The sequence below is a fragment of the Lutra lutra genome, chromosome 13 (genome assembly GCF_902655055.1).
Source record: "Lutra lutra chromosome 13, mLutLut1.2, whole genome shotgun sequence".
Taxonomy (NCBI): Eukaryota; Metazoa; Chordata; class Mammalia; order Carnivora; family Mustelidae; genus Lutra; species Lutra lutra.
Window position 1 is genome coordinate 76,455,387 of NC_062290.1, and position 27,930 is coordinate 76,483,316.

The window sequence follows — 27,930 nt, forward strand, 5'->3', positions numbered from 1 at the left end:
CCCTGTGGTGACCATCCTAGCAAGGCCAGGGAGCCAGCGGGAACCCCCATGTGTCCTCCGGGAAAGAGGGAGCCTTCCTGCAATATCTGGAGGTTTATGGGCCCCGGAGAAGGGAGGCAGAGCGGAGTGTTCCGTCACGAAGTGATGCCAGGGAACTCTCTATGGAGTAATACACAAGGTCAGTGCTTTCCCGGGGCGCGGCTGGCGGGGGGCACCTCTCGCTGCAGACCTCTCAGAGTCCCGAGTGGTACAGGCGGGGGCGGCAGCCAGTGCCCAGGGAGCCGCTCTCCTGGGTCTGGGGCTGTGAACGCTGCATACAGACTGTCTCATGAGAGATTTACACAGGCCCGTGAAATGATCTGTTGTGTCCAGAACACGAAGACACCACGAGGCGAGCTGCTTGGCCGGGGAGGATCTAGAAAGCGGGCGGAATTGGCTTGGAGCTCAGGCAGCCCGATCCCCCCGCAGATGCTCTTCATCGTGATGCGGCTAGGATTTTTCATTCGAGAGCAAGCCCCTGAGAAGTTTCTGGTCCCCAGACCGCCTCATTCGCCGGGTGCCCCGCCTGCGTTAGACGGGCGGGAGACCCCAGGTGCGGAGGCTCGGGAGGGGCGGCCCCGGGACCCGAGGGCCCAGAGGCGCGCACGCGGTTGGCGGGCCCGGAGGCGCTTCCCGGCGGGCGCCCGGCTGATGCAAGGGAGCAGGTTTCCCTCTGGGCCCCAGCAGCCCGGCGGGCGGCCCCTCCCGGTGGGGTGACGGCGAGGGGCGGCCCGGCCGGGGGCGGGACCCGGGAGCGCGGCAGGCGGGGCGGGCGCGGGCGCCGGAGGCTGCGGCGCGGAGGGGCTGCGGCGGCCGTGACCTTCCGCGTCCCCGGGCGGCGGCGGCGGCGGCGCGGCGGTGAGTGTGCGCGGCTCGGGGCGCGCGCCCGGGTGGCTGCGCGGGCGCGGGCGGCTGCGAGCCCAGATTGGAGCAACGCGGGCGTGGGGTCCGCGGCGCGGGCGAGGCCGGGCTCTCCGGCCTCCTGGGGCTGCGTTCCCGCGCGTGTCGGGCGTGGGAGCTGCTCTGCGGCGGCTCCTAGGGGCCCGGAGCCCGGGCCGGGGGCGGGGATTTCCGGGGAGAAGGAGAGACCCGGGCAGCCGACCCCGGAGAGGACTTGAAGGCAGAGATCCGGGTGAGACAGCTGCCCAAGGCCAAGGCCAAGGCCAGGGCCAGGTGTGGCAGCACATCCCGGCCCCAGTGAACCCTGTACCGCTCAGACTCCATCCTGGGCTGGCTCTTTGACCTTGGATAGTTCACTTTCATTTCTGGGTCTTACTTTCCTCGTCTGCAAAATGGAGAGCTAGGACCTATTGTCTTTCACGGCTTTTCTACCCCAAAACTTCTGTGACAGGCCCTCTTATGGCCTTTTGTTGGGGCTTTCCAATTTAACAAAAACAAAACCTGATCTGTGAAAACTGTAAGCTGTTTCTCGCTCTCTCTCGCACGTCCATCCCAGGGAGGCACACGGTTCCTAGGGAGACCCGGCATTCTGTCTCCAGAAATGGAGACCTTTGCTCAGGGACTTAAGGATATCTTCCTTTGCAGGGGCTCACCAGCTAATTAAAAAAGAAGCATGACTGGAAGGTCTGGTTAAAATGCAGAATCAGCAAAGGAAACTAAGGAAACCGGGGAGTGGATGACCAGTTAGTTGCAGGAGCCTCGAGGCTGTGTTCACTTGCTGGCTCTGCCTCCGCCCTGGTGTCTGGCTCTGTCTCCCCAGTCCGCCTAGGGATGGTGCAGGGCCGAGCAGAACAGCAGGCCCAGGACACACGGGAAGGTGATGGGTCCACGTGTGCCCAAGGCTGGTGTTTGCCAGCCCCCCTTCCCCCCCTACAGCTTCCAGGCTGGACCAGAGGCTGCAGGGTGAGTGCAGAGGGTCCTCATTGGGCCCATCCTGGCCTCTAGTCTGTACCTGTCTCTGCTGTCCCTTCTCTCACCTCCATCTTTGCAAAACCTTTCTCCCACCCCAAGCTACTGCCCGCTCTCTCTGACTGCCTTGTTTGGTCATTGTCTCTTTTTTCTCTTTCTCTGAGTTCATCTTTTTATTTTATTTATTTTATTTTTTATTTATTTATTTGACAGAGAGAGAGAGAGATCACAAGTAGGCAGAGGGGCAGACAGAGAGATCCCAGGACCCTGAGATCATGACCTGAGCTCAAGGCAGAGGCTTTAACCCACTGAGACACCCAGGGGCCCCTCTCTGAGTTCATCTTTCCCACCAGTTGGTGGGATTCTCGGCAAGGGAAGGCTAACCGAGGACTTTAGCTTTTATTTTTGGTGTTTGAGTTGAGATAGCACAGGGCCTGACACCTCAAGTTTCTTAGGGAATGTTTGTGGAGTAAAAATAGTGACGGCTGTATTCCTTGGGCGATTCCTATTTGCCCTTGCTCTGATTTCCTATCAAATGAGATTCGAATTCCTATCTGTACTGCTCTGAGTGATGGACGAGCCTGAACTCCTTTAGCCTCAGTTACCATATTATCCCCTTTCACATGTAATGAAACTGAGGCAGAGAGAGTTAAGTGACACGCTCCAGGTGACACAGGTGGGAAATGGCAGGACCCTAGGGGTACTTTTTAACTATTATTTAACTATTACTTGTTATTTCAGATGAATGAATGAATTCTGATTGAGACTTTGCAGGAGGCTAATTGGGCCAGCTGGGGTGCTGGGATTTCTCCTCAAAGGCAATGCCTCCTTGTGGGATTTTGCAACTATGGGAAACCTTCCAGGGGTGGGGGTGGGGGGCTCTCTGGACTGCTCCAGCCTGTGGGTGGTTCCTCCTGCCTGGAGGAGGGAGGGTGGGCTGCTGGGTCCCACAGGCCTCTCTAAGACTCCAGTGCAGCTTCTGTGGGCTGCAGGCTGTTAGCTCTGACATCCCTGAGATGTCTGGGAAAAGTGAGTTTTCTTGTCTGGGAAATGGGCCCAAGGATTCTGTTTGCCTGGTGGGCCCAGGAGGTGACCAGAGGAGTCAGAGAAGGGCTTCAGAGATTGTTGAGATTGTCAATGCTGGGCTCACTTCTCGGGCTGTTGTTGTTGCTTTTAGGCTTCTTGGGGGGCGGTGCGGTTTGCAAACTAAGAGGAAGGAAGTGAGGGGTGGTGCAATTGACTGGTTAATGCTCTGTGGTGTTTGGGAATGCCTGCTGCAGGCAGGCTCAGGGCTAGGGGAGGGGGAGGATGCAATCTCAGAAGCCTGTAGAAGTTTGCCCCAATCACCACCTTTTTTCTTTTTCTTTTCTTTTCTTCCTTTCTTTCTTTTTCTTTCTTTTTTTTTTTTTTTTTTTTAGGTGAATTAAAGAACAGATTCAGAGACAGCCAAGCCTGGGTCCTGAGGCTCAGAGCCTAGGAATTATGGGCTTGGACTCTGGAGTCAGATGGCCTAGGTTCTCCTCTGGGCCCTATAGCTTCCAGCCACTCCACTGTGGGCAGGTTTCTTTACATCTTTGCCTCTCAGTTTTCTCTCCTTCTTAGGCAAGAGGCCTGTTGAGTGAACAGAGTCCTGGATGTCATTCCTGGGCAGCTGGGCTGGGTGGGATTCCCTGAAGCCTGGTTACAGGGGAGGACAGCAAGTCTCAGGGAGGAAGTAAATACCTTGCACAGAGTGAGTGGCTGAGCCGGGATTCAGACCCAGGCTCTTTGGTGTTCAAGTCCTTGTTTTTTTGTAACATTTTGTTGCTTTTCGGCCTCAGCCCAGTACAGGGCAAGTGTGTGATACTTGTTAGTCAGTGGTTCATTTTTTATATTCTTGGTGCGTGGAGGGGGCTCCCAACTGATCTTCTGAGAGCTTAAAGTCACAGCTGGCTCGAGGTGCCTGTATCCTGGTGGGTCACCCAGGTCCCTGTGTAGGAAGTTGCCCCCTTATCTGGTGGAATGTTCTGCTGTCACCATCTTGAATCATCTTGAACTTGTCATTTTTGAACCAGGGACCCCACATTTTCATTATGCACTGGACCCCACAAATTATGTAGCTGGTCCTTTTTAAAAGACAGAGAATGTAGGGCGGTTGGGGGTATGGGAGTCAGGCTCCCCTTTTTAGGGGACCTGCGCCATGGCGGTCAGCCCTCGGGCCAGCTTGGACCCAAGCAGACGTGGGTTGACTGGATACTTATTTTCACCAGCGTCAGGAACCATGGCAGCAAAACCCAATTCTGCTGGACTTTTCACCAAGACGGTTAGCCAGGCCAGTGTGTCAACCCAGGGACTCAGGCCTGGTTTTCCTTGGTGATGGGTAATTCTCAGGGTTCCAAGTGGACACATAGATGACACAATGAGCAGCAGGCTCCAGCCACAGTGTGTGGCATTGGAAACTCTGCTTTGGTGTCAAGAAAATCCCCATGAAGGACATTTCTGCTTTACTGATAAAAGTGCCTTAGGCTCATGATCACGCCACTGTGCTGTCCCTGACCCAGCTCCCAGGGCTTTGGAAAAAGCATTTCCCAGATCTCTCGGAGCTAGATGCCAGGAGGATGCATTGCTTTCCTCACCGTCCTGTTTCTTGTCTCCTTATAGAGAATGGGAACTGCTACTGCTCGACTGACAGTATTTCTCTTTTTGCTTTGGCCACCTGGAAGCTCAAACCCAAGTTCTTGGCTCAGGCATGGCAATTGCACCAAACCTCTAAACACCACCAATGAGAACTAGTAGTTGTGGGATGGCTCCTTTGTTCCAGATGCCCTTGTCTATGCCATATGTATATTTTATATATATATATATATATATATATATATATATATATATATATATATATATGATTCTTCGGAGCAGCCTTGTGGAGAAGATACCAGTGTTTAAGGATAGGGAGCTAAATCTCTTGGAGGCTACACCACTTGCCCAAGTTTAGGAAACTAGTAGATGGTGTAAGTGTTGTTTACATCGATTAGTCTGAACCTAGAGCCCTTGCTCTTCTGCACAGACTTCTGCTGCCTCTGCTAGGGACCCTGATCACCTGAATATGTGGGTATTTTTTGTTCTTCATGCTTGTTATTACTATTATTTTTTGTAAACTATTTCCCACATCCTGATTTTTTTTTTTTCATTTGTATTTTGTGGTGACTTCTGGGAAGCTATTTGAGATCCTTTGAATAAACAAGGCTTTCCATGATGGATATATTGGTCCTGTGCCTGGCTGCCTGGGGTGCCTGGGTGCTCTCAGTAAGGGAACAGAAATCCCAGATGCCTGGGAGTAGGCCATGCTCAGGTCATAAGCTCCTGGTAAGTGCCTGGTTGTGTCTGAGCTGGAGAAGACCCAAGACCAGAGGGAAGTTTTCAGTTCTCCCTTGGAGGAGGGTTTTATTTCTTTCTCTTCACTCCTGAGAATGCCCCTCAGCATGAATAGAAAGGGGAATGACTCTTGGTGGCTCTCTCTGGCCTTGGGATGACTTTGGCCTTGGAGAGGCCATGGAGCCCAGCCTGCCCAGCCTGCCCAGCCCTGAAGTTCTTTCTTGTGCTGTTTTCTGAAGGCAAGCGAAGCTGCGTTGGCTGCTCCAGAATGAACCACAGCTCCAAGAAGGGGAAGTAGAGCCCAGCTGGCTCTCTGCTATGGCCTGTGAACCACAGATGGGCCCCAGCGGGGCAGCCAGCCCATTGCCTACCTCCTCCCCTGGCTGGAGTGCCTTGCCTGGAGGGAGTCCTCCAGGCTGGGGCCAAGGTAAGGTCATGACCCTTTTCCCCCTCCCCCTCTCCCAGGATGCAGGAGATGGACTCACATATCATGATGGAAGGGAGGGGAGTAGAGATCAGTAGAGAGTAGAGAAGGACCTTTAGCTAGGGGTGGACATTTTGGGATACATTTACAGGCCAGTCTGTCATTTCTACCCATTCTGTCTATCCTCATCTTGGAGACCAAGTCTCCATCACCTTCTGCTTGGACCTCTGCCACCATATCTTCCTAGCTGATCTCTCCTCCTTGCCTCTTTCATTTATGTGGCCTTTAGAGAGCCCTTTTAAAAATGCAGAATAGACCCTGTCACTTTCTGCTTCAGTGTTTCCCACAGGACTTAGTGTGAAGATCTGTCCATCACCAGCTTGCAAGTCCTGTGTTAGTGGTTCTTGCTGCCTCTGTTCTCTGTTCCTGGCATGCAGTCCTGCCTCAGGGCCTTTGCATCTGCTCCTTCTTCTGGTTGTTATGCTCTTTTCTTGCCTCCTTTCCTCTGATTAATTTCTAGTCCTGCTTCAGAGCTTAGTTCAGATATCCCTTCCATGGGGAATCCTAAGTCAGGACTCCCTGTTATATTCCTGTTGCTCCCTATAGTGCTTATCCTAGTCTGTAATTAAGTCATGACCTGTGTCATAAAGTGTCCAACTTCCCCACTAGAATGTCAACTCCACGAGGGCAGGGGCTCTTAGTTGTCTTGCCCATCCCTGCATCTATAGTACCTAGCACAAGCTCGGCCCATTGTAGGTGCTCAGTAAGTATTTTGTTGAATGAGCAGAATGAGTGGACGGCTAGGTGTAGGCGTTGTGAATTGTGGCTGGTTAGTTTACTCAGACGATTTAAAACTTCTTAAAAACAAGGGTTTCTTTTTCTTTTTTTTTTTTTTAAAGATTTTATTTATTTATTTGACAGAGAGAGAGAGTGAGAGACAAGTGTGAGAGGGAACACAAGCAGGGAGAGTGGCAGAGGGAGAAGCAGGCTCCCCACTGAGCAGGGAGCCAGATGTAGGGCTTGATCCCAGGACCCTGGGATTGTGACCTGAGCCAAAGATAGATGCCTAATGACTGAGCCACCCAGGGTTTCTTTTACTACTACTGGTATTGGGAAAGCAGTTTACACACCCACATGCACACACATGCACGCACACACACATGCACACACACCAATAGAATGAAATGGGGTGAAATAATATTCCTTTAGAACTTGGAAGACATCGCTCCACTGGTTTTTGGCAAAGGAGCTCCTTTGGAGGAAATTGCTCCCTGCCCTGCCCCCAACCCCACCCCCATATGCGTGCACACTTGTGCAAGTGCCTACTTCTTTGGTAGCTTTTCAAGTTCTTGTTCTTATCTAGGTGTAAAAAAAAAAGTATCTCTAAGTGGAGACTTGCTGTTCCCACTCTAAGGAACAGATGAGAGAGATTATTGCTAAGAATCCAGAAACTTGGTTCGAAAGGCAAACAAAGACACTGCAAGAAGTCTTGGCATTGCTGGGCCGGGCGCTGTCCTCGGGGTGCACAGAGCTAGGCTGGGGGAGCAGCTGATGTTCCGTAGGCCTGCTGCCCTGGTCCGTGTGGGTTTTCTCTTCTGTGCTGTGAGATGCAGAGCTGGTCTGTGGTCCTGCCTGGCCTGCCTGCCTGTCTTTCGGGCACTGCCTTGGATCTAGCTGCTTCCCTTTCTCACTTTTATTTCCCTGGTACCTTTGGGCAGGTCTGTTCGTCAGAGGCTCTGTTCCCTTTTCCATGGTAATGGTTTCCATCTTTGGCGGCTCTCAGAGGATGGGATGAGATTGGGACCCTGAAGCCCAAGCCCAGTGCCAGGTGTGGGCTCGACATCTGGAAGCTGGTCTTACTTCATCTGATTCTGTCTTCTCACAGCCTTTATTTCCTTTTTGTCCAGTTTCTCTCATTTGCCTATTTTTAAATCTAATTTTATCTCGTCCCATTTTACCTCTATGAAGTCACCTTAAATCCTTCCTGGAGCAGGTGTGGGAGGGTCAGGAGAGATACAACTAAATCCATTTGGGGGCGGGGGGGGGGAGGTGTGTGTGTGTGTGTGTTTGCTTTATGACAACTTTTGAATCCTGACAAGCTTGCTTTTGAATGGGCAACAATAGTGGCCAGTTATGTTGTGCCAGGCCTTTATTTTCATCCTCTTACTTCTCTGTAAAGCCCTCTCAGGTGGATATGACCCCCCTCCAAGTGAGGAAGCCGGCCAGGGATTTAGGTCACTTCTTCAAGGCTCCTCTGTGGGCAAGAGGCTGGGCCACACTTTGAATCCTAAAGCTCTCTAGCTTTTGCTTCCCTCACCTTGCCACCTCGCCTCCACAACCCTCACCTCTTGCAAAGACCTTGGGAAAAAAAAAAGACGAGGAAAGCAAGCAAGGTTCTTTTTGGCCGGGGGTCGAATATCCTGTCGTCCTTGAGCTCATAGGTGATACCCCAGAACATAAAAAAAAGAACCCTGTTGGGGTTGGGGACCAGAGTTCTGTCCTGTCAATTCATTTATACATCAAGCATTTATTTATTGCCTACTGTATGTAAGTACCGAACCCAGCTCAGGGGATTCAGTGATGAGCAGAACCAGCGTGGGAGTACATAGTCTGGTGGGGAAGATAGACTTTACTCAACTAATTAAATAAACATGTAAGCAAATAATTGCAAATATATGTACTTATCCTTGATGAGAAGAGCCGTTCTGAGTAGGTTTAGCAGGACTTGATCTGTTAAGGATAGTGTCGGGGCAGACTCCCTGAGGAAGTGGCTAATGAGTTGGGATGCCCATGATGAGTAGGATTTAACTGTGTGAAGTCCAATGGAAGTGTTCTAGGGAAAGGGAACAGCATATGCAAAGGCCCTGGGGCGGGAGAGAACACTCTGTGTTCCAAGAACGAAGGAGGCTGGTGTGGTGTGACAGAACTGACTGGCCTGAGGTGAGTTTAGCAGGAGGTTGTTTCCCTTAAGGGTTGGGAGAGTGTGTTGAGGAGGTTGGTTTTTGTCTGTAGAGCACCAAAAAGCTACTGAAAGTTTTCCTTAGAGGACTGATGTCTTCCAGTTCACAGGGTGGCCATTGTGTGGAGAGTATATTGTAGGCTGGAGGAGTGGGTGTAGAGACACCAATGAGGAGGCCGCCACAGGGCACAACGGAGAGTGAAGGTAGCCTGGCCCAGGCTTGTGTTGGACATGCCAAGAGGTGTTCTGTTGGTCCAGCTGGCAGGGCCCAGAGAGGGGCCGTGTGAAAGAGTAGAGAGAGTGCATGGGCCAGGAATTCCTAGGAAGGTAGGACTGGTCATTTGGCTTTGAAGACTCAGGGATTGCCCAGAGCTAGCCTATGAGGTGACAGATTTGGGCAGGCAGCTAACATACTTATGGTTTGCGCTCTTCTGTGCTGCTTTATCTTCTGAGCCGTGCCCACAGAAAACATGCCAGCAGATCCAGTGCCCAGCCTTGCATGGCCGAACAGGGGCATTCCCCGGCCCCATGGCTGCTGACCTGATGGGCGGCTCTCGGGGCCTCGTGCTGTGGTGGAAGGAGATCTCGATCCTCCTGTCCAGAGTCTCTGCACTCAGAATGGAAGGTAGATGTGACTTCATTCCATGGCCAGTCCTCCGTGGGCCTGAGGGGGTTTCAGTCCAGAGCTTTCGCCGCAGCTGACCTCGTTGGTCTGGCCTCCTCGCCGCTGGCCTCCTTGCCATCCTCGCCGTCCTGCGGGAGTGTTTAGATAGCTGTTGTGACCAGGCTGGAATAATGTGTGGTGTGTTGCTTGAGGTCAGACTTAATTCAGTCGGTGCTTTTGAAATGTTGAGTGAGTTGCAGACACGCTGGGGACCGGTTACCAGTAAGTTAGTTCTGTGGTGCTGGATCCCCAGAGTGGGTTTTTGCCGCCACAGAGTGGCTCGCAAAACACAGATCCATCTTCTTATGGTTCTGGACGTTGGAAGTGCAACTGGCGTTGCCGAGCCACAGGCCTGGGGTCAGCGTGTCGGCAAGGCTGCTCTCCTTCAGGAGCCCCGGGGATAGCCTGTTTCCTGTTCTAGCTTCTAGAATTTTCACAGCCCCTCAGCCCGTGAACCTTCCTCCACCTCCAGACCAGGGGTGTTCCATCTCTGTGCTTTTCTTCTCCCCATCACACCCCTCCTGACCTTTCCGCCACAGCCTTCCTCTTCCATTTTTAAAGAGCCTTGTGATGACATCGGGCTCACCCAGACAGTCCAGGAGGATCTCCCTATTTCAGGCCAGCTGATTAGCAACCGTAACTCCATCTATAACCTTCATTCTCCTTTGCTGTGTGAGGGAACATATTTCACAGGCTCTGGGGAGTACGGCAGGGACATCTTTGGGGGCTCCTTGTTCTGCCTGCCTCAGTCAGATGGAGCCCACTGGGCGTGTCATATTGGGGTGAGCTTCCTTTGCGGTGATCATATAAATGTCTGATACGTCACCTTCTCCAGTAGTTAGTTGTTCAGTCTCTGTTTAAGTCTCTTTCGTGATGGGGAGCTCACTATCTCCAATTCTTTGTGTGGACAGCTCCCATTCTTGGTAAGTTCTTTTTTCTGTGGTCTTGCCTTGTGTCTGGATTGCCTCCACGCTCTGGTCCCAGTTCTACCTTTGCAGGGGTCTCCTCTCAAGTTCAGTGCTTCTCACATAGGGACTCGGGGACCGCCATGATGTCCCTCCTTGCCATGAGAAGGGCCTCACCGCCAGAGGAGGTGATGCCATCAGGCTCTGGGCTCGTGCACAGTAGTTCTCACCCAGCCAGGTGAAGCTTCTGGTCTGCTTTCAGAGCTCCACAATGGCCAGGTCCTCACGGTTCTCCGGATCGACAACACCTGTGCACCCATCTCCTTCGATCTGGGCGCCGCCGAGGAGCAGCTGCAGACCTGGGGCATTCAGGTGAGTGCTGCTTTTCTTGAGAGCCTCTGCCATTTTCCCTTCCTTTTCTCCTCCCGCCTGTCTGCCCGTCCATCTGTACTTTCAGCCAGTTGTTCACAAAATATTCGCTCAACACTGACTCTGTGCTCCATAGGATGGGGCAGCTAAGGAATACGTATGAGAAAGGTCCCCTCCTCCCCGATACTTCACTTAAGGGATACGTGTTTTGGGGCATCCATCCTTTGCCAGGCACTGAGCTGGGCGCTGGGTACCATGGGGGTGACCAGGACCTCACGCCTGTGCTTGCACTGCTCATGGAGCCCAGCGCAGAAGATGGCCTCGCGCCGGGTAAACCAGGACAGCGGGATCTGTCCTGTGCCAGGCAGAGGACCATCCAAGGTGCTGAAGCCATTCACAGGAGAAAATGATGGACTCATCTGGGGGAGCCCTGGTTCGGAAAGCATCACGGAGGAACAGATACTTGATCTGGGGTCTTGAAGGAAAAATAGAGGAGTTTGCTGGGTAGACAGGAGGAAGGGCATTTCTGGAGAGGGAACTGTCTATTGTATTGTCTATTGGGAGTGGTGTCTATTCAAAGGAAAGTTGCCTGAACTCATTAGATGGTAATGCCACGCTTTCAAGCATAGTGATTTGAGACATAGGCTTCTCAGACCCGTAGGTCTGGGTGCAGATCCAGCTCTTCTGCTTCCTGCCTGTGTGACTTTCAGCAGGTGACTTAACCTCTCTGAGCGGCTGTTCCATCCTTTATAAAACGAGGGCCATATTCATCCCTATTACATAGGATTTTAGTGAAGAGGAAGGAAAATACTGCTTGAGGGATAGTTGCACTGTCTCTGGCACGTAGTACATGTTCTGTACATTGTAGGTGTCGCTGTTGTTACAAAGTAGCCCGAGGTGTGGTGTCTGTCTTCTGGGTCACTAGACCCTCCCCTGCACCACCTAGGGAGGACTGGTTGTGGAGGGGAAAGATACACTGTTAATTTGACCCTGAAGATTTGAAAGTTTACTTCTTTCGAACTGAATTGCATTTGTGTTTCAATAACATCTTATCACCTAAAGGGAAACTTTCCAGTTGACGGTACTAACTGCAGACCAGCAACAATGGCTGGTTTATTACCCCCTAGTCCCTTCCAGCCTTTGTCCAAAAGAACATTTTTCTTATTTTTATTTTTATTTTTTTTAAAACATTTTATTTATTTATTTGAGAGAAGAGAGAGACAGTGAGAGAGAGCATGAGTGAGGAGAAGGTCAGAGGGAGAAGCAGACTCCCCGTGGAGCTGGGAGCCTGACGCGGGACTCGATCCCGGGACTCCAGGATCATGACCTGAGCTGAAGGCAGTCGCTTAACCAACTGAGCCACCCAGGCGCCCCAAGAACATTTTTCTTAAACCGTTGTCTGTAGATGGGGTTTTCTTTTCGTTTCTTTTTTCTTTTCTTTTCTTTTCTATCCTTTTCTTTTCTTTCTTTTTTTCTTTCTTTCTTTTTTTTTAAAGATTTTATTCATTTCTTTGACAGAGAGAGATGTGAGAGGGAACAAAAAGCAGAGGGAACGGGAGAGGGGGAAGCAGGTCCCCCACCGAGCTGGGAGCCTAATGCGGGGCTGGATTCTAGGACGTTGGGACCATGACCTGAGCCGAAGGCAGACACCCAATGACTGAGCCACCCAGCTGCCCCCCAGATGGGGTTTTCTTAACTGGGGAACAGTTTATGTATTATTCTACCATGTTTCTAAATATCATCTTTAATGGTGAAGTTCTGTTTTCTTAAGCAGTCCACTTTTTTTTTTTAAAGATTTTATTTATTTATTTGACAGACAGAGATCACAAGTAGGCAGAGAGGCAGGCACAGAGAGAGAGGAGGAAGCAGGCTCCCTGCCGAGCAGAGAGCCCAATGCGGGGCTCGATCCCAGGACCCTAGGATCATGACCTGAGCTGAACGCAGAGGCTATAACCCACTGAGCCACCCAGGCGCCCCAAGGCAGTCCACTCTTGTAGGGCCTTTGTGTGCTGTGCCATCTTTTCAGGGGCTGGGGGGCAGGAAGATGGCAGTTTTCAGTACCGTGGGCTGCATACACACACCTGTTGAAGTAGCACATAACCGCTGGAGTAGGCAGAACAAAGGTCCCCCCCAAGGTCCTATGTATATGCACATTTATAACATATATGTTAGCATTGTAAATGTGGTATGTTATTTAATATGCAAGCCCCCCCCCCCGACAAGGTAGATATTCTTATTGTCCTCATTTTGCAGAAGAGGAGCCTGAAGCTCAGAGAAGTGGGGTTCCTTGCTCCAGGTCATGAGGCCCATGAATAGAAGGGCCAAGTTTTGGACCCAGGCTCCTGACTCCAGGGTCTTTGCCTTAACCTAAGCTATCATGGGTCTGCCGCGAGGTCCTGAGCCTTGGGCTGCAGGATCCCCCCGGGCTGTCCTCTTGGATCTCGAGTTGCCCCACCTCCCCAGCGGCACCCAGCCTTCCCCGAGCTGAGGGCAGCATCCTGTGATTGCCATTCTGAGTGCTCCGAGCTCCTTGTTCTGCCTTCCGGGGCAGCCTGGACTGTGCCTGATCCCCCTTCCACCTGACAGTCACATGAACTGGAAATGACTTGCTTGCATGCAGGAAGAGGGTGGGAGTGGTTCTCTGTGGCTGATTGGTCTCTTTCCCTTGTACGGCCAAGCAGGTCCCTGCCGACCAGTACAGGAGCTTGGCCGAAAGCGCCCTCTTGGAGCCCCAAGTGAGAAGATACATCATCTACAACTCCAGGCCCATGCGGCTGGCCTTCGCTGTGGTAAGGGGGGAGGGGGGCGGCATGCCGACCCCTGCTGCGGTGCCCTGTGGCGTGGCTGAATTTGGCATTGTGTTCCAGAGCCTGCTGGTGTGGGTAAGGGGCTTGGGGCTGGTGGTCCAGCTACCTGAGGTATGGCAGGACACACGGACCTGGATGTGGTGTAAGGAAATCGGTGGGAGAGAGTCGTAACCAGATCCTCGTGTAAAGGATGGGAGGCTGAGCTTACTGAGGCCAGAGTTTGGGACTGATAATCTGAGGACCCACCAGTGAGACTTTGGACTCAGAGTCTGCTTTTGGTTAAGACTTGTCTTCTCCCTGGGACTTGGTTCCCCCATCTGTTCAGTTGATAGGTCCATTTCAGCTCTAATCATATATACAGGAGTGTGTAGAAGTCTCTATATGTATGTGTGCATGTATGTCTACACATGAAGACACGTGCATAGAAACCTCCTATCTGCCTATAGTGCTGCAGACACACATACACACACACACACAGAGGTGCAAAGAGCAGAGCCAGTATTTGAACCCAGGCAGTCTGATTTCAGCATCTGTGCTCTTAACCACTCCGATCTGCCACTACTCTGTGCTCTTGACTCCCATGTCTGCTGCTAGGGAAGGGAAAGGAATGGCCCCTGGCATGTGATCATTTTCTAACAAGCATTAGGCTGTTCCACACATTGTCTGATGAACCCTTAAAACAATCTGTGAAACAGGTATTATCCCCATTTTACAGATGAGGAGATTGAGGCTCAGAGCATTGTTCTTTGTTTTTTTTTTTTGTTTTTTTTTTAAGATTTTATTTATTTGACAGAGACAGCGAGAGAGGGAACACAAGCAGTGGGAGAAGGAAGGGAGAAGCAGGCTTCCCGCTGAGCAGGGACCCTGATGGGGCTCGATCCCAGGACCCTAAGATCATGACCTGAGCTGAAGGCAGATGCTTAACCGACTGAGCCACCCAGGCGCCCCCAGAGTATTGTTAATAACTTGTCCAAGGCCACACGTAGTGGTTGAAGGATCAGTGTGGGTTTCCGACTCAAATTATCTCACTCCCAAGACCCCGTCCTGCTTCTACTTTATTTCAAATCAGGGTAAGCAGGGATTCGGAGGAGCTTTCCTGACTCCTTGCCTCTACTATTGCTATGGACCAAGGAACAAGGGCTCCACCTCACAGACCCCGATCTGTCCCTCCTGGCCCTGTGAGCTCTTGGTCTCTGAGGAGGGCGTCGGATGTGTCCCAAAGGTGTCTCCCTTTGAACGGAGCGGCTTCATTTGACCACCGGTACTCCTGATCGTGCTCTTTCTCTGGTTTCTCGCAGGTTTTCTATGTGGTGGTGTGGGCCAACATCTACTCCACTAGCCAGATGTTTGCCCTGGGGAACCACTGGGTGGGTGTGCTCCTCGTGACCCTGGCCGCCATGAGCCTGACCCTGACCCTCGTGCTCATCTTCGAGAGACACCAGAAGAAGGTGAGCTGTCAGGAGAGCCCAGCCATGCTCCCTCCGGAAAGGGCTTGCCGGCAGGAGAATCCCAATTCCCACCTTTCTCTTCTCCTTGCCTCGGAGAATTTCTCCAACCATGACAATTCATGCAGACCCTTGTGCCCAGTGAGTGAAAGAAATGACATCACATGTGTGATTAATTCCTCTCTGTTTTTCCTTGTCTAATCCCTGGGGGCTGTTTTTCTGGAAGCAAGCTGTGTTTTGAGAGCATCTGGGGTGGGGGAGGAGAGCACTTCAGGTTCACCGAGCCCTTTGATGCTAAGATTGGCCAAGCTGGCATTGAAGGCCAGGGCACTTAGATCCCAGGCCATGTTCTCGGTCAGTATCCTACGGCATTGGCGGTCTGCAGATGGCTGCCATCTCCAATGACCAGAAACACAGTGGCTTAAAACAACACAATGTGTTATCTTAGACTTCTGTACTTGAGGGATTCGTCCTTTCTGGAACCTCTAGGGGAGAATGTACTTCCTGCCTCTTCCAGCTGCTGGAGTCCCCCCTCCATTTTCTGGCTTATAACTCCTTTGTCCATCTTCAAAGCCCAAAAGGGTGGGTCTAGCTCTCCCCACATCTTTGACTCTGAGTCCTTGGGCTCCTTCCACTTTTAAGGCCTCTTGTGATTACATTGAGCTGCCAGATGGGACAGCTGGGACAATCTCCCTTTTTTAAGGTCAGCGAGTTAGCAACGTTGTTTCTACCTATGACCTCAATTTCGCTTTTGCCGTGTAACGTGATTTGGCCACATGTTCTGGGGAGTCGGACTCAGGCACCTCTGGGGGCCATCACTCTGCCTGTCACACCGCCACTGCCTTTCCAGCTGCTTGAGAAGCTCCGCTGGCTCCCGGCATGGAGTTGGACCGGAGATCCGTGCCTGCCTGACTTGGGAGGAGAGGGACGCTGGGGAGTGTGGTCAGAGTTTGGGGTATGAATTACGTTTAGTTCCTGTGCTCACAGGGACAGCTAGGAACTTTATGGCTTAATCATCCTGAAAAGATCTTTGTTGGGCTTTGCAACAAGGCTGACGAAATGATGCTGCCCTTGGGCTCTGTTGAAATTTTCATGGTTCTTGTGCTGGGCATATAAAAAATAAATTAAACTGGCCGCGCCTGCAGCGAGAAACTTCTCTTGGCAAGGGGAAGAAGTAAAGCATCCTGCCTTAGTCAGAGCAGGGGAGCTACGTGGCACCTGTCAGGAGCTTTAAGGAAGCAGTTCAGAGAATGCCCGCAGTGGCCGTTTTGTGGCCTCTTCTGTGCCTGCCTTGTTTGGCTGGTACTCACGGCACCAAGATGAAGAGGACCCCATGTCTTTACTCAGAGGGGCAGCATGGAGGCCCTGGGAGTGCGGTGGCCCTCCTGTCATCCGTGTTTGCTCGTTCAGGGAATCCAAAGAGGTTCTTTCACTCCCAATAATGACCATCATTTAATGAGCACCTACTATGTGCTCTGTGCTTGGCACTTGCTACCTATGGCTGCCAACTAAACAAGGAGGCAGATTTGCCTCTGCCATTGGCTACCTCTGCAAGTGGGGTAAGTTACTGACCCTTTGGGGCCTTAGTTTCTTTGTGTAATGGGATAGTAATCGTAGCTCCCACAGGGCACCCAGCTGGCTCAGTTGGTAGCGCGTGTGACTCTTGATCTCATGGTCATGAGTTCAAACCACACTTAGGGTATAGAACTTATATTTTTAAAAAAGTGGCTCCCCATCAGGTTTTTGGGAAAATTAAATGACTTAATATGTGCCAAGTACTTACAATTGTGCCTGGTATAATGGAAATTCTCAGTAAGTACTAACTGTTAGGATTATTGACTCTGTTTGCCAGTGGGGAAGCCACTGTGTGGAGAGGCTCGGTACCCAGTCTGTGCTCACATGGGCTTCTGGCTCTTGCCTCAGCTCGAGGATTTCTTCCTCCTTGGATCCCTCATCACTTGGACCTTTCAGCGTCTGCTTCCTGACTACCGTTGTCCTGCTTCCTGTCCTGCTTGTACCGTAGCATCCTTGAGAGCCCAAGCATTTTGCATACACTGCCTTGTTTCCCCCTTGTTCAGGGTGTCGTGAGCCCTTCTCAGGGTTGGAAGGTCCGTGAAGGCTTACAAGACCCTGCCTTGAACCGCGGACAGAGTAAAAGCACGTTGCTAAAGCATGTGGGAAGTTGTGGCCAACAAGGGACCGGGGAAAATGATATCTTCGACTCAGTATCAGTATCAAACTGATGTCAGGAGCTGATGGGCATTGGGTGTTCGTTCTTCCAGGCGTTCTGCGTGGGTTGGCTCATTTCATCCTTATTGCGAGGGTGTTTCTCTCCCCTTTTGGAGATGAGGAGACGGAGGCAGAGAAGTGGGGGGTAATTAGGCCAAGGTTATCAGGCGGTGAGAGGCAGAGCCAGGGTCAGGGTCTGAACTCCTGCAGGTGCAGGTTTCGGAAAGGGTGCGTGACCCTTGCTAAGTCTCCAGGCGAAACAGAATGTGCTAACCCCATGTTTTCATAGTCGTGGCATCCCTGGAAAATTCACTCTATTTCAGACCCATTTAAAACATAAAAAAACAGTCTAGGTTTCCATGTCAAATGGAGCTGGGTTGGCCGCTCAGAATTGTTAAGTAGGTTTACCTGTGTTCACATGCGGTGGGGAATGTGGAGTCTGGGTCGGGTGGGAGACTCTTCTTCCGAGTGTGGGATTGTCTCTCACGGGCCACGGCCTTCAGTGGAAGGCATCCCTGCCCCTGTCCTTAAGTGCCAGCATTGCCCATCCCATCCCTGTGACAACCACAGGGCCTTTTTGCATTCTCAAAAGCTCTCTACAGGAATCCTGCCCTCCTAGGGACCTGGATTGTCCATGATGGGGTCATGATCTAGTTGCGTCTCTAAATCCTTATGGGGTCTCTACTTCAAACCAGCACTTTGGGTCCTGACACCGTTCTTCCTCTCCCTCCTCCATCCTCCCCACCGTAGCCTGTTTAGTGAGCATCTACTTAGTCTACTGGATCTATGCTGTCTGGTTGGTTTGGGTAGGAAAGAAGGGGATGGATTCCCGGAGTCTCCTTCTGAGGGCCAGGCACTGTGCTCAGTGCTTTGGAAAGTGGGTGCTTTATTTACATTAAATAAGCAGCTTTCAAACCCACCCACACCCTCCCCCTGCAGATAGCTCTGTCAGCATACTGGACTGTGTCCCAGGCACTGGGTTAAGTGCTTCACACACAGTCAAGTTCAAGCTCACCACGTTCCCAGGAGTCAGGGACACTCTTTCTCCTTATTCTGCAACTGAGGAAAGCAAGACTTGAGGAAGGATCATAACTTGTCCAGGGCCACACAGCTGGGAATTAACAGGGCTGGGCTTCAACCCAGGGCTGTCTGACACTATGGAATTTATTGTCTCCCAAACCCCACTATCCCATTTTATAGGGGACATGATGCATAGATCTCAAAGGTCAGGACTGCCCCATGGTGTCTAGAGGAAGTACAGTGTGAGTATTGCTCTGGACCCAGGAGCTCCCCAGCAGTGTGGAGATCTGGCCACGAGACCCTTGTTTGTCTTATAGGCCAACAACAACACGGACCTTAGGCTGGCAGCTGCCAATGGAGCCCTCCTGCGACACCGGGTGCTGCTGGGGGTGACGGACACAGTGGAAGGCTGCCAGAGCGTGATTCAGGTACTGTGTCTAAGAGTGACCTTGGCTTGGGGCGCCCGGGTGGCTCAGTGGCTTAAAGCCTCTGCCTTCAGCTCAGGTCATGATCCCAGGGTCCTGGGATCAAGCTCCGCATTGGGCTCTCTGCTCAGCAGGGAGCCTACTTCCTCCTCTCTTTCTCTCTCTGTCTGCCTCTCTGCCTACTTGTGATCTCTGTCTGTCAAATAAATAAATAAAATCTTTAGGAAAAAAAAAAAGAGTGACCTTGGCTTGGAGACCTGCGTTAGGGCTGGCTTGATGGGGAGAGGGGGCCTCCGGATTCCCCCGTCTGCGTGGTATCTTGGAGTCTGCTAATGAGACAAGTGTGGGCAGCCCTTCCCCTTCTCTCTGCTCCATCGTTTCTTCCCAGAGACCCATCTCTGGGTGGTGACCCGCAGCCTAGAAGCTGCCCAGGGCAGGGCTGGAAGGAAGCTTGGAGACTGTCTAAGCCATGCTCCTCATTCAGCATTTATTCAGGTGACAGAGGGGACCTCCTCTGGGCCAGGCCCTTCGGCAAGCCCTCAGGGGCCCACGCAAGGTTCCTGGAAAGGCAGGTCAGACCCTGAGGCTTTGTCCATCTGGCTTGGTCATTTTTTTGGTTCAAGTGCCCTGGGAATATCTTTAAGTGACAAGTATGAGGTCACACAGGGGGTCTGGCGCATAGCTGGGGCCCACGTCTCCTGACCCTGGCTGGCCTCTACCCAGTAGGATTGCTGGATCTCAGCGCCACATCCATGTTCTCACTGGCCCCCCCTCTTCTGCTCGGAGCCCAGGGGTGGGCGTGTGGGCGGGACCTGGGACAAGCTCCTTGTGCACGTGACCTGCTCATCCTACAAATAGTTATCGACGTGCCAGGCTCTGTTCTAGGTCCTGAAGCTGCAGCAGAGCACAGACAGGCGCGGATCCCTGTGTTATGGGGTCTAGCACACCTGAGATAGTGTAGGGCAGAAGGGGATCTTGCCTGACCCCGTGTGTGTGTGTGTGTGTGCATACATGTGTTGAGCTCAATGATGTCCCAAGATTTCTGGTAATTCAAGTGTGACGTCATAGACTGGGAGCTCCTGGAATCTGGGGGTCCTTTGAGTCTCATTTGTTCCCGAATCCCTTTTATGGATTGTCACACCGAAGTGCCTTGGCATGTGTTAGCTGAACACATGGATGGATGGATGACTAATGTACAGGCACATCCTTGAAAATAATTGGGGCTATCTGTCAAAATAAATAACTGACAAAATAACTTCAGTTTCAAAGTAGTGTCTTAGGATGAGCTGATAGGGTATCTTGGATTTTCGTTCACTGTATCCGGGATGGGGAGGGGTGTGGATGGTCTGAGGGGTGAGTCATGATGAAACGAGAGTAGCCATGAACTGAGAGCCCCTGACCCAAGCTCATGGGCAGTTGGAAGTCAATGACGTCATCTGCCCCACTTTATATGTGCTTGGAAGATTTCGTAATAAAAAGCCAAAAAGAAATTTGTTTTACAAAGCTTCCCTTGGGGCTGAGACAATGAGAGAGACTAGTCGGCAAGGAGGGGTGAGACCCTGGGTCACATGGGTCCGTTACTGGGAGGAGGGAGGTCGGGGATCCAGAGGAAGTGGTGGGTGGCTGGAGGCGGGAGGCGTGGGCCACCAGTGTCTCACAGAACTTCCGTGGTGATGTGAGACCAAGGTGGACCCAACAAGGTGTAATGAGTATATGTGGAGGGTTTGGGCCTGGATGCGTTTCTCCTGACCTTCTGGGTTCTGGGGACTGTTGAGGTTGAGGGGGAAGGAGAGGTAATGGTAGGTAAAAATTTACCCCACTCCCCTCCTCCCAGAGCACCCAGGTTGGATCTCCTTCCTTGAGCCTTGAGCCATGGAGGTGGGTGACTGGAGGGTTTCACTCATCTGCTTGTGGGGCTCCAGACAGCAGGGCACCCCGGCCCCTAAGGATGAAGGGCATAGACCCAGATGAATATACAATGTCCAGGATGATCTGGCATCTCTTGGGGGTGCTCAGAGACTTGGAGCAAATGGAGTGGCGGCCATCTTGAACAGGGTTTGACATTTTCCAAATGCCCATGTGAGGCCTTTTTCTCCCAGCCGTACAAAGGAGTCCCTGCTATACATGAGATTCTGGGAGAGAGCAGAGAGGCACGGTCCCACCAGAGACTGGAATAGATTTTCTCATCCACAAAAGGGTGGACCCCGGGTGAGGAGGCAGGAGGTGGAGGATAGTGTCAGGGACGGAGAGTTCAAGGTCGGGCAGTTCAAGGTCGGGCTGTCTCTGAGCCTCCGCTGTTGTGGCTTCTCTCCCCAGCTCTGGTTTGTCTACTTTGACCTGGAGGACTGTGTGCAGTTTTTGTGTGACCACATTCAAGAGATGAAGATAAGCCAGGAGGTAAGATACCGTAAGTTAAAAACAAAAATAATCCTGGAGGCCAAATTGTGCAGATTGTATTTCCCTAAAGTTAGACGAATGTCTAAGGAAACGTTACTTGGAAGGAAGAATGCCTACATGGAATCAGTGGTCGTTTCTGCCTTGGGAATTGTTACTTCTTAACTAGATTTCAGTTAGCCTCCTTTTCAACTAATTGAATTTTCCACATTTCCTAGTGTGTGCATATATTTATTCACAACATAATAATTATATTAATAACTAATATAAAGATAACAAATAATAAAGATTCTGGCAGAAGGAAATACCACGTATTTAGATGACTTTCCCGTGTTTGAAATGCCTTCTACCATTTATGATCACGGTGCTCTTGCTCTGATCCCACACACAAGGACACTGAAGCTCTGACAAGTCATGCAGTCCCCACCAAAGGCAGCCTCAGGGCCAGTTGGTGACTTCAGGATTGGAGCACAGCCCTCCTGTCTCCGAGTCCCAGGCTCCTTCCCTGGGATCAGCCTTTCCCTGGGCCCTGCAAGGGCTGTCCTGAGTCTTGAGGTCAGGATTGTGGTTTAGCCTGATCCCAGCCTGTTTGTCCCTATATGGTTTTGGGCAAGGCCTTTGAGCTGTGCTTTGCTCATTGGCAGGGACCCATGACCCAGGCTGTTTTGAAGAACAAATGAGAGCATGGAAGGGAGAGTGTTTTGGAAGCTCGTAGAGACCGTAGAGAATCTTGTAGGTGGTTATCTGACCTCTTGAATGTGGCTCAGTTCCAGATTGTCCTGAGGTCAGCACCCGAGTCTGTACATGGCTCCATCCATCCTCTGTGGGTCTGCAGCGCAGGGAGCGACTCCGCCTCCGACACACCACCTGTTGGGACACCATCCACATCCCCTCTCTCTTTCTTTTGCAGTCCTTGCTGAGAAGCAGATTGAGCCAGCTGTGTGTTGTCATGGAAACTGGGGTGAGCCTTGAGACAGGGGAGGGGCCTGAGAACCTGCTGGAGGAAGCGCCTCTCCTGCCCGGCGGCCCTCATCCCGAGGAGCAGCCCCTCATGCAGACTGAGCTTCGCCAGCTTGTTCCTGAGGCTGAGCCAGAGGTAGGGGCCACCTGGGATGCTCGGGCCACCTTCCCTCCCAGGGTATCTGTGTGGAGTCCGTGTGGGGCCTCAAATTGTAAATCTCAGGGAACATGACTTCGCTGAGTTGGTAGGGGCCATACAAATCTTCTAGCCTACTAGTTATTAGTATTTTTTTTTTCCCCTTACTCTAGCACTTTAAAAATAGTTTATAGGAATCACTTTCTACTTCTTGGTCTTTTTCCTGCATTTCTAAATACCTTGGATATTCTTTTTGGTAGTTCCATGGGATATCTAGTTGCATGTTGATAGGTCGTAGCCTACCGAGCCATAAACGTGTTCATGAATATTTGGGTCATTTTTAAAATCTGTCTTTCAATCAGTTTGTCATCTATCCATCCACCTACTTAAATTGCAGTCGGGTATATAAATCTTATATGCATTTCTGTTGAATTCCAGTGCCCCCAGCCCCAGAGTTCTGTCAGGTCCCGCCACCCAACTCTGTTGGGTATGACCACGTGTTGGTAGACCAGATATCTGATTTTCTTTTTTTTTAGCTTATGTCCTCTATGAGGACAGACACACTATCTGGGAAACATACACCAAGGGGTACCCTCAGGCATTCTGTGATGGAGAGATGCACTTGCATTTCCTTTTCAGGCAATAGATTTGGACTAAAGGCCCAAACCAGCCCAGATTTTCCCTTCTGCCTTGGTGGGCTCCTAGGGCGTCCAGCAAATGGGACTCCTCAAAAGAGAATGTGATAAATATATTAATCTCTTCACTTGAATCCCACTGACTTTATTTTAACTTTCATTTTATTTACTTAATTTATTTTTTAAAAGATTTTATTTATTTATTTGGGAGAGAGAGATCGAGCACACGAGTGGTGGGAGGGGCAGAGGGAAAGCACCAAGCAGACTCCTGCAGAGCAGGAGTGTGGGACTTGATCCCAGGTCCCTGAGATCATGACCTGAGCCAAAGGCAGGCACCACCCAGGTGCACCCCGCCCCCCGACTTCTTTTTAAAGAACAGAAAAGATTGATAAGGTCATATACTTTGCTGTGGCATGCCTGGGTTTATATGACATAGCCTGTTAAATCTGATGGGTTTTTTAAATTATTTTTTCAAATTTATTCAAAGCAATGATAGTACGATATCCTGTCATGAATATCAAGTGTGTGTGCACATGTTTTTAAAATAGCTTCCCCTTATAACTTAGGTAAGGAAAATATAATCAGTTCCTGAGTCTCAGCATGGGCCAGACAGACCGTCATATTTCAATAAGAAACCAGCCCCTGTGAAAGAGAAGTAGTTATCCTCACCTCTTACATCCTAACAGATTTCTTATCATGCATAAAATCCTTCAACGTACCCTCCCGGGTATGGATTATTTTTCTTTCTTCCTGGTTGGGTGAAATAAGATTCCAAGAGGTCAGCTGACCTGCCCAAGGTCAGAGAGCAAGGGAGAAGGTAGCCAAGCCCCAAACAGAAGCCAGCCTTGCGAATTCTAAGTACAGTTTTCTTACCACAGTTCTTTGCCTCTTATGCTCTTGATTTTAGACAAGATTGGCCAGCAGACCAGTCTGAGTTAGGGAGTGGTAGACTCCTTGGGGTTTTCAGTATTTTTCTAGCACCAGGGATGACTTAAAGGAACCAGCCACCCTACAGAGAGAGGTGGAGTTTCTGCTTTCTAGAATAGTGATAATGATGGTGATATTGGCGACATTGAGCTCGAGGCGGGAGGTGGGAGGCTTTCTATCGATTAGTTCCTTTAATCCTTCCTCCAGCTAGACCAGCTAGATGCTGTGATTTTCTCTCTTCTACTGTTGAAGAAAAGGGCTCAGCAACGGGAGGTGACTTGTCAGGGTCTTTTAGAAGGTACCAGGCAGAAATGGCCACTTTGATTCGGAAATCCTGACTCCCTTGACATGAACAGCCTGATGTGACCCACACCTTACTTTATTACTTTCACACTGGACTCAGGGATCGTGAAACACGCTCAGCGCCCGGCCGACGGGACCGGAGCATTTCCTGTGGGGTCCCAGCTGCCAGTCCAACAAATAGAACTTTAGAGATCAAATGTGTTAATAAGAGTATGCATTAAATCCAATTAAAATTTTTTTTTTCTTTTTACTTTTTTTTCCATCACAGTAAAATATACATAATAGAAAATTTGCCACCGTAACTGTTCCTAAATGTACAATTCAGGGTACATTTGCATACATTTGCATACATTTGCCTTGTTGTGTGAGCATTCCCATCAAACATCTCTGGAATCTTTTCATCTCCCCAGACTGAAACTGCATACCCAGGAAACACGGACTCCCCCATTTCCTCTTCCCCCAGCCCCTGGAAAGCACATTCTACCTTCTGTCTCTCTGAACGGACGACTACCTATTTCATATAAGTAGACTCATAGATACAATATTTATCTTTCTTGTGATAAATCTCTGCTTTTTAAAAGCAAACTCTAAGTACAGTGGGAGTGCTTGTCCCAAGAAACCCAGCAGGTGCCTGGGATGAATTGAAGGACCTGCCATCGTCAGGATGATTCCCTCTCCCCACCCCCGTTTGCTAATGATTTTCTTTAAATGCATCACTTTGATCTCGTGCACTTTGTAGTCCGGTAGTCATCTGAAGCTGGGAACAGTGCACGCGTGTGTGTGATTGGTTGGTATAAATCAGCAGTCACTTCTTTTTTTTTATTTTAAAGATTTTATTTATTTATTTGACAGAGATCACAAGTAGGCAGAGGCAGGCAGAGAGAGAGAGAGGAAGAGAAGCAGGTTCCCTGCTGAGCAGAGAGCCCGATTGGGGCTGGATTCCAGGACCCTGGGATCATGACCTGAGCCTAAGGCAGAGGCTTTAACCCACTGAGCCACCCAGGCGCCCCCAGCGGTCACTTCTTTAGTGCTTTGAGGCTCCATAGCTTTTTTGTGGTTATTTTTACTGCCTCTGAGCAGTGAGCTCACCCATTTCGGAGGTGAGGAAGCTGAGGCTGCAGGCACCCCATGGGGTGAGTAGTGGAGCTGGGGGTCCAGACCATTCCAGGTGTCTCCTAAGAGCTGCAGGTGAGGACCTGACAGGGTTCTTCCCAGTGAACATCACTGCTGCTCCGGGGCGGTGAGGACCACTTGGCTTTCTCCTTGTGCATTAGATGCTTCTCAGTGGCCCTCACTCTGCTTCCCTGCCTCTTCCAGGAGATGGCCCAGCAGCTGCTGGCGGTTTTTGGTGGCTACTACATCCGGCTCCTGGTGACCTCGCAACTCCCCCAGGCAGTGGGGACACGACACACAGACTCTGCGAGGATTCCTTGCCCCTGCCAGCTCATAGAAGCCCATATCCTGGGCCCTGGGTGCTGCCCTTTCCTGGCCAGGTGACCTAAGGAGGAAGGCACCCAGCTTCCTGTGAGACCGAAGGTGAGACGTCTGGAAGGCTTTTCGGAGCCCCAGCTGGCTGATGGCGAGCCCAAGGTGAGGAGAGAAGCATCTAGAAGCACTCTGAAGAGTGTCACTCATGTCAGCAGCAGGGATGTCATGCTCTCTCCAGGACTCTGCACAGAAAGGCCTGTGGACGTCCCAGGCTGACCCATGGCCTTTCCAGAAGCTGCTGGTTGCTAAGCTGGTACTCTTAGTGCTGTAGACGGAAGGCCACTCTCCCAGGCCTTTCATTGTTTGGAGAGCCCAGGAAATGTGAAGAGGGTCCCCACTGGGCCAACCATACATCCAAAGCTCGGTCTCCGATGATGCTCCCATCCTCAGCTACTTCATGTCAGATGGGGAAACTGAGCCTTGGAGAGGACTCTGCTCTCAGTAGCATTGCCTTGGCCCTCTATGATTCCTAATCTGATGGAAAGAAGTCAGTTCTCAGAATATTCTCCACTTTCAAGTTTCTCCTGCCCTGTATTCTATGAAAAACAATGGTCCCGTGTTGTTTGCTACAGATGTCCAGGGGACAGAGGAAAGAAGCCAGCAGCACATGACTGATGATGGAACTCTTTGGAAAAGATCGATTCTGTCTGACTTGAGGGTGTGTTTTGTTTAAAGGCATGCATGCTTGTGGTTGTGGGTTTGTCCTTCAGGCCTAGAGCCACAGTCCTCTGTTTTCTGACACTAACACAGTCCTGGAATGAAGCACAAATCTGTCACTTTTGGTGTTCCATGAAGAGCTTGGGGGCTTCCAGGTTCTCTGCTCCTGAGTAAGTTTGAAGACCAACTATTCCATAGGCCCAAATCCAAAGACCTGCCCTGGCATGGAAAGGCTCCCCAGCCTCCAGGACCCAGCCCTCAACTGTAGCTTTGGCTTCATCTCCCACAAAACTTCTTGCTAAGTTGAAACTCTTTCCTGGACTAACATACCTGTATTCTGTTGTGTCTTTTGAACGCCTATGCATGCTTCAAAGCCCAGCATTACTTACCCCTCCTTCAGGAAGCCTTTCAACATAGAGCATGCCCTGCTTCTCTGCCTCCTTTAAATTCTTAATGTAGCTGCTGCCTTTGTTGAGATTTTAGGTTATTCTGTTTTCCTATGTGCATGTGTATTTTTTGAGCTAGAGTAAGCTCCTGAAGGACAAAGATCTCACCTTATAGCTTTTTTGCATGGTCCGGATCTGCTAAGGAAGAAAAAGATCCCATGGATTGAGTGCTTTGTCATCTCAATAGTAACATTTGCAGATTGTGCTCTCTATTCGATTGAATGATGAGGTTGGCACTGACCTAGGTTCTGGTTGCAACTGACATTTCTAGCTGTCCTCAATTTACCCATCTCTATAAAAATGGGTAGAGAGTGGACAGGTTGGATGATCCTCAATTACCCTTCCAAAGCCAAAGTTCTGACTTCTTCTGTTGCAGTCTAGCCCTTGCCTGTTATGTTTTAATCTACATGTAGAAGGTCCTCTAGCTTTGCATGACTGAGGTGGCCCAGACCTGATGGGCCTTTGAACAGAACATGGGCTTAGTGAGCAGGAGACCTGGATTCTCATCCCGGATAGGCTGCTTCCTAGAAGTATGACCATTGGCTACATCACTGACCAAGGGCCCATTTACTCCTTTACAAGTGGATCTGGTGAATATGAATCGTGTGGGTGCCTTGCTGTGTAAAAGACCAGTCTGACCCTTTGCTTTCTCTGAGCCAGAGAAGAGAAATCATGGACGTAGACCCACTCTGGGAAGGTGGCCATTATACACATTTCCCTTTAGGGATTTCTCTGAGGGCAGCTGTGCTCAGGCAATCGACATCCTTCTCACCTGCTGCAGAGGAGATGTGGACTGGGAATGGGATCTGTTGAAGCCTGTCTTTATTGTCCTCCCATAAAACCCTGGTAAATCTCCTAAGAGAGTAAAAATGTGTAAGTAAGAAGTAAGAACAGTAAGAAGAAGAAGTAAGTAAGTAAGAAGAAGTAAGAACAGAACAGCTGTTCTTCCAGTTCAAGGCTGACTTACAGACCCGCCTGGAGGGGTTCTTCCCTGCCTTTTCCTCTGCAGAGTGTCTTGTGGTCTCACCTGGTGGGTGGAGAATTCAGGTGTGTCCCCACGTACTTCCTTTGCATCTGCCCCTTGGTTTCCTCGTTCAGAAAATCCTGTGATCTCTGGCTTGCGTGCCTCCCAGGGTTGTGTGAGCATTGGAATCCATAAACGGACGTGAGCTCCATTTTAAGGCTGTGTGCCGAGGACAGGCACGGAGGCAGTGCGGGCGGTGCGGTGTCTCACCGGGGGAGTGGAGGGTGTGGCTCAGAGTTTGGATTCTAGACGGACTCAGATCCAGGTTCTGCCACTTGGAGCAGCATCCTTCCCAGCCTTGGGTGTCATTCCTCGCGTTCCTCGCGCGTGGAATGAGGATAAGTGTACCTCCGAGGCAGGTATTGTGAAGATTAAATGTAAAGTACTTGCAACTTTGAGTTGCAAGCCTGAGTAAGAGCACAATAAATTGTTGCTATCTGTATACATATGTATA

At 50.7% G+C, this 27,930-nt stretch overlaps 1 protein-coding gene across 9 annotated transcripts; it reads left to right on the forward strand.

Moving 5' to 3' along the window:
* Positions 1-27,930, forward strand: TMEM268 (transmembrane protein 268). 9 transcript variants are annotated; one of them, XM_047700216.1, is made up of 10 exons: positions 1,377-1,902; positions 5,499-5,686; positions 10,474-10,583; positions 13,262-13,369; positions 14,686-14,835; positions 18,399-18,509; positions 20,823-20,903; positions 21,811-21,996; positions 25,179-25,397; positions 25,922-27,930. In XM_047700216.1, the coding sequence occupies exons 1-9, from the start codon at positions 1,820-1,822 to the stop codon at positions 25,356-25,358; spliced, it is 1,197 nt and encodes a 398-aa protein (XP_047556172.1). In that variant the 5' UTR covers positions 1,377-1,819; the 3' UTR covers positions 25,359-25,397; positions 25,922-27,930. The 9 variants fall into 9 exon arrangements, 8 of the variants coding, with proteins under 8 accessions (XP_047556175.1, XP_047556173.1, XP_047556176.1 ...); XR_007122294.1 differs by having other exon boundaries at positions 1,379-1,902; positions 25,179-27,329; positions 27,382-27,930; XM_047700219.1 differs by lacking the exon at positions 1,377-1,902 and adding an exon at positions 1-178 and having other exon boundaries at positions 25,179-27,930.

Excerpts from the sequence above, each read along its gene's own strand:
- TMEM268 (XM_047700216.1), top strand. The coding sequence starts at position 1,820 with ATGGGTCCACGTGTGCCCAAGGCTGGTGTTTGCCAGCCCCCCTTCCCC. Across the intron at positions 10,584-13,261 it reads TGCAGACCTGGGGCATTCAG|GTCCCTGCCGACCAGTACAG; the intron begins GTGAGTGCTGCT and ends ACGGCCAAGCAG. Across the intron at positions 18,510-20,822 it reads GCTGCCAGAGCGTGATTCAG|CTCTGGTTTGTCTACTTTGA; the intron begins GTACTGTGTCTA and ends TTCTCTCCCCAG.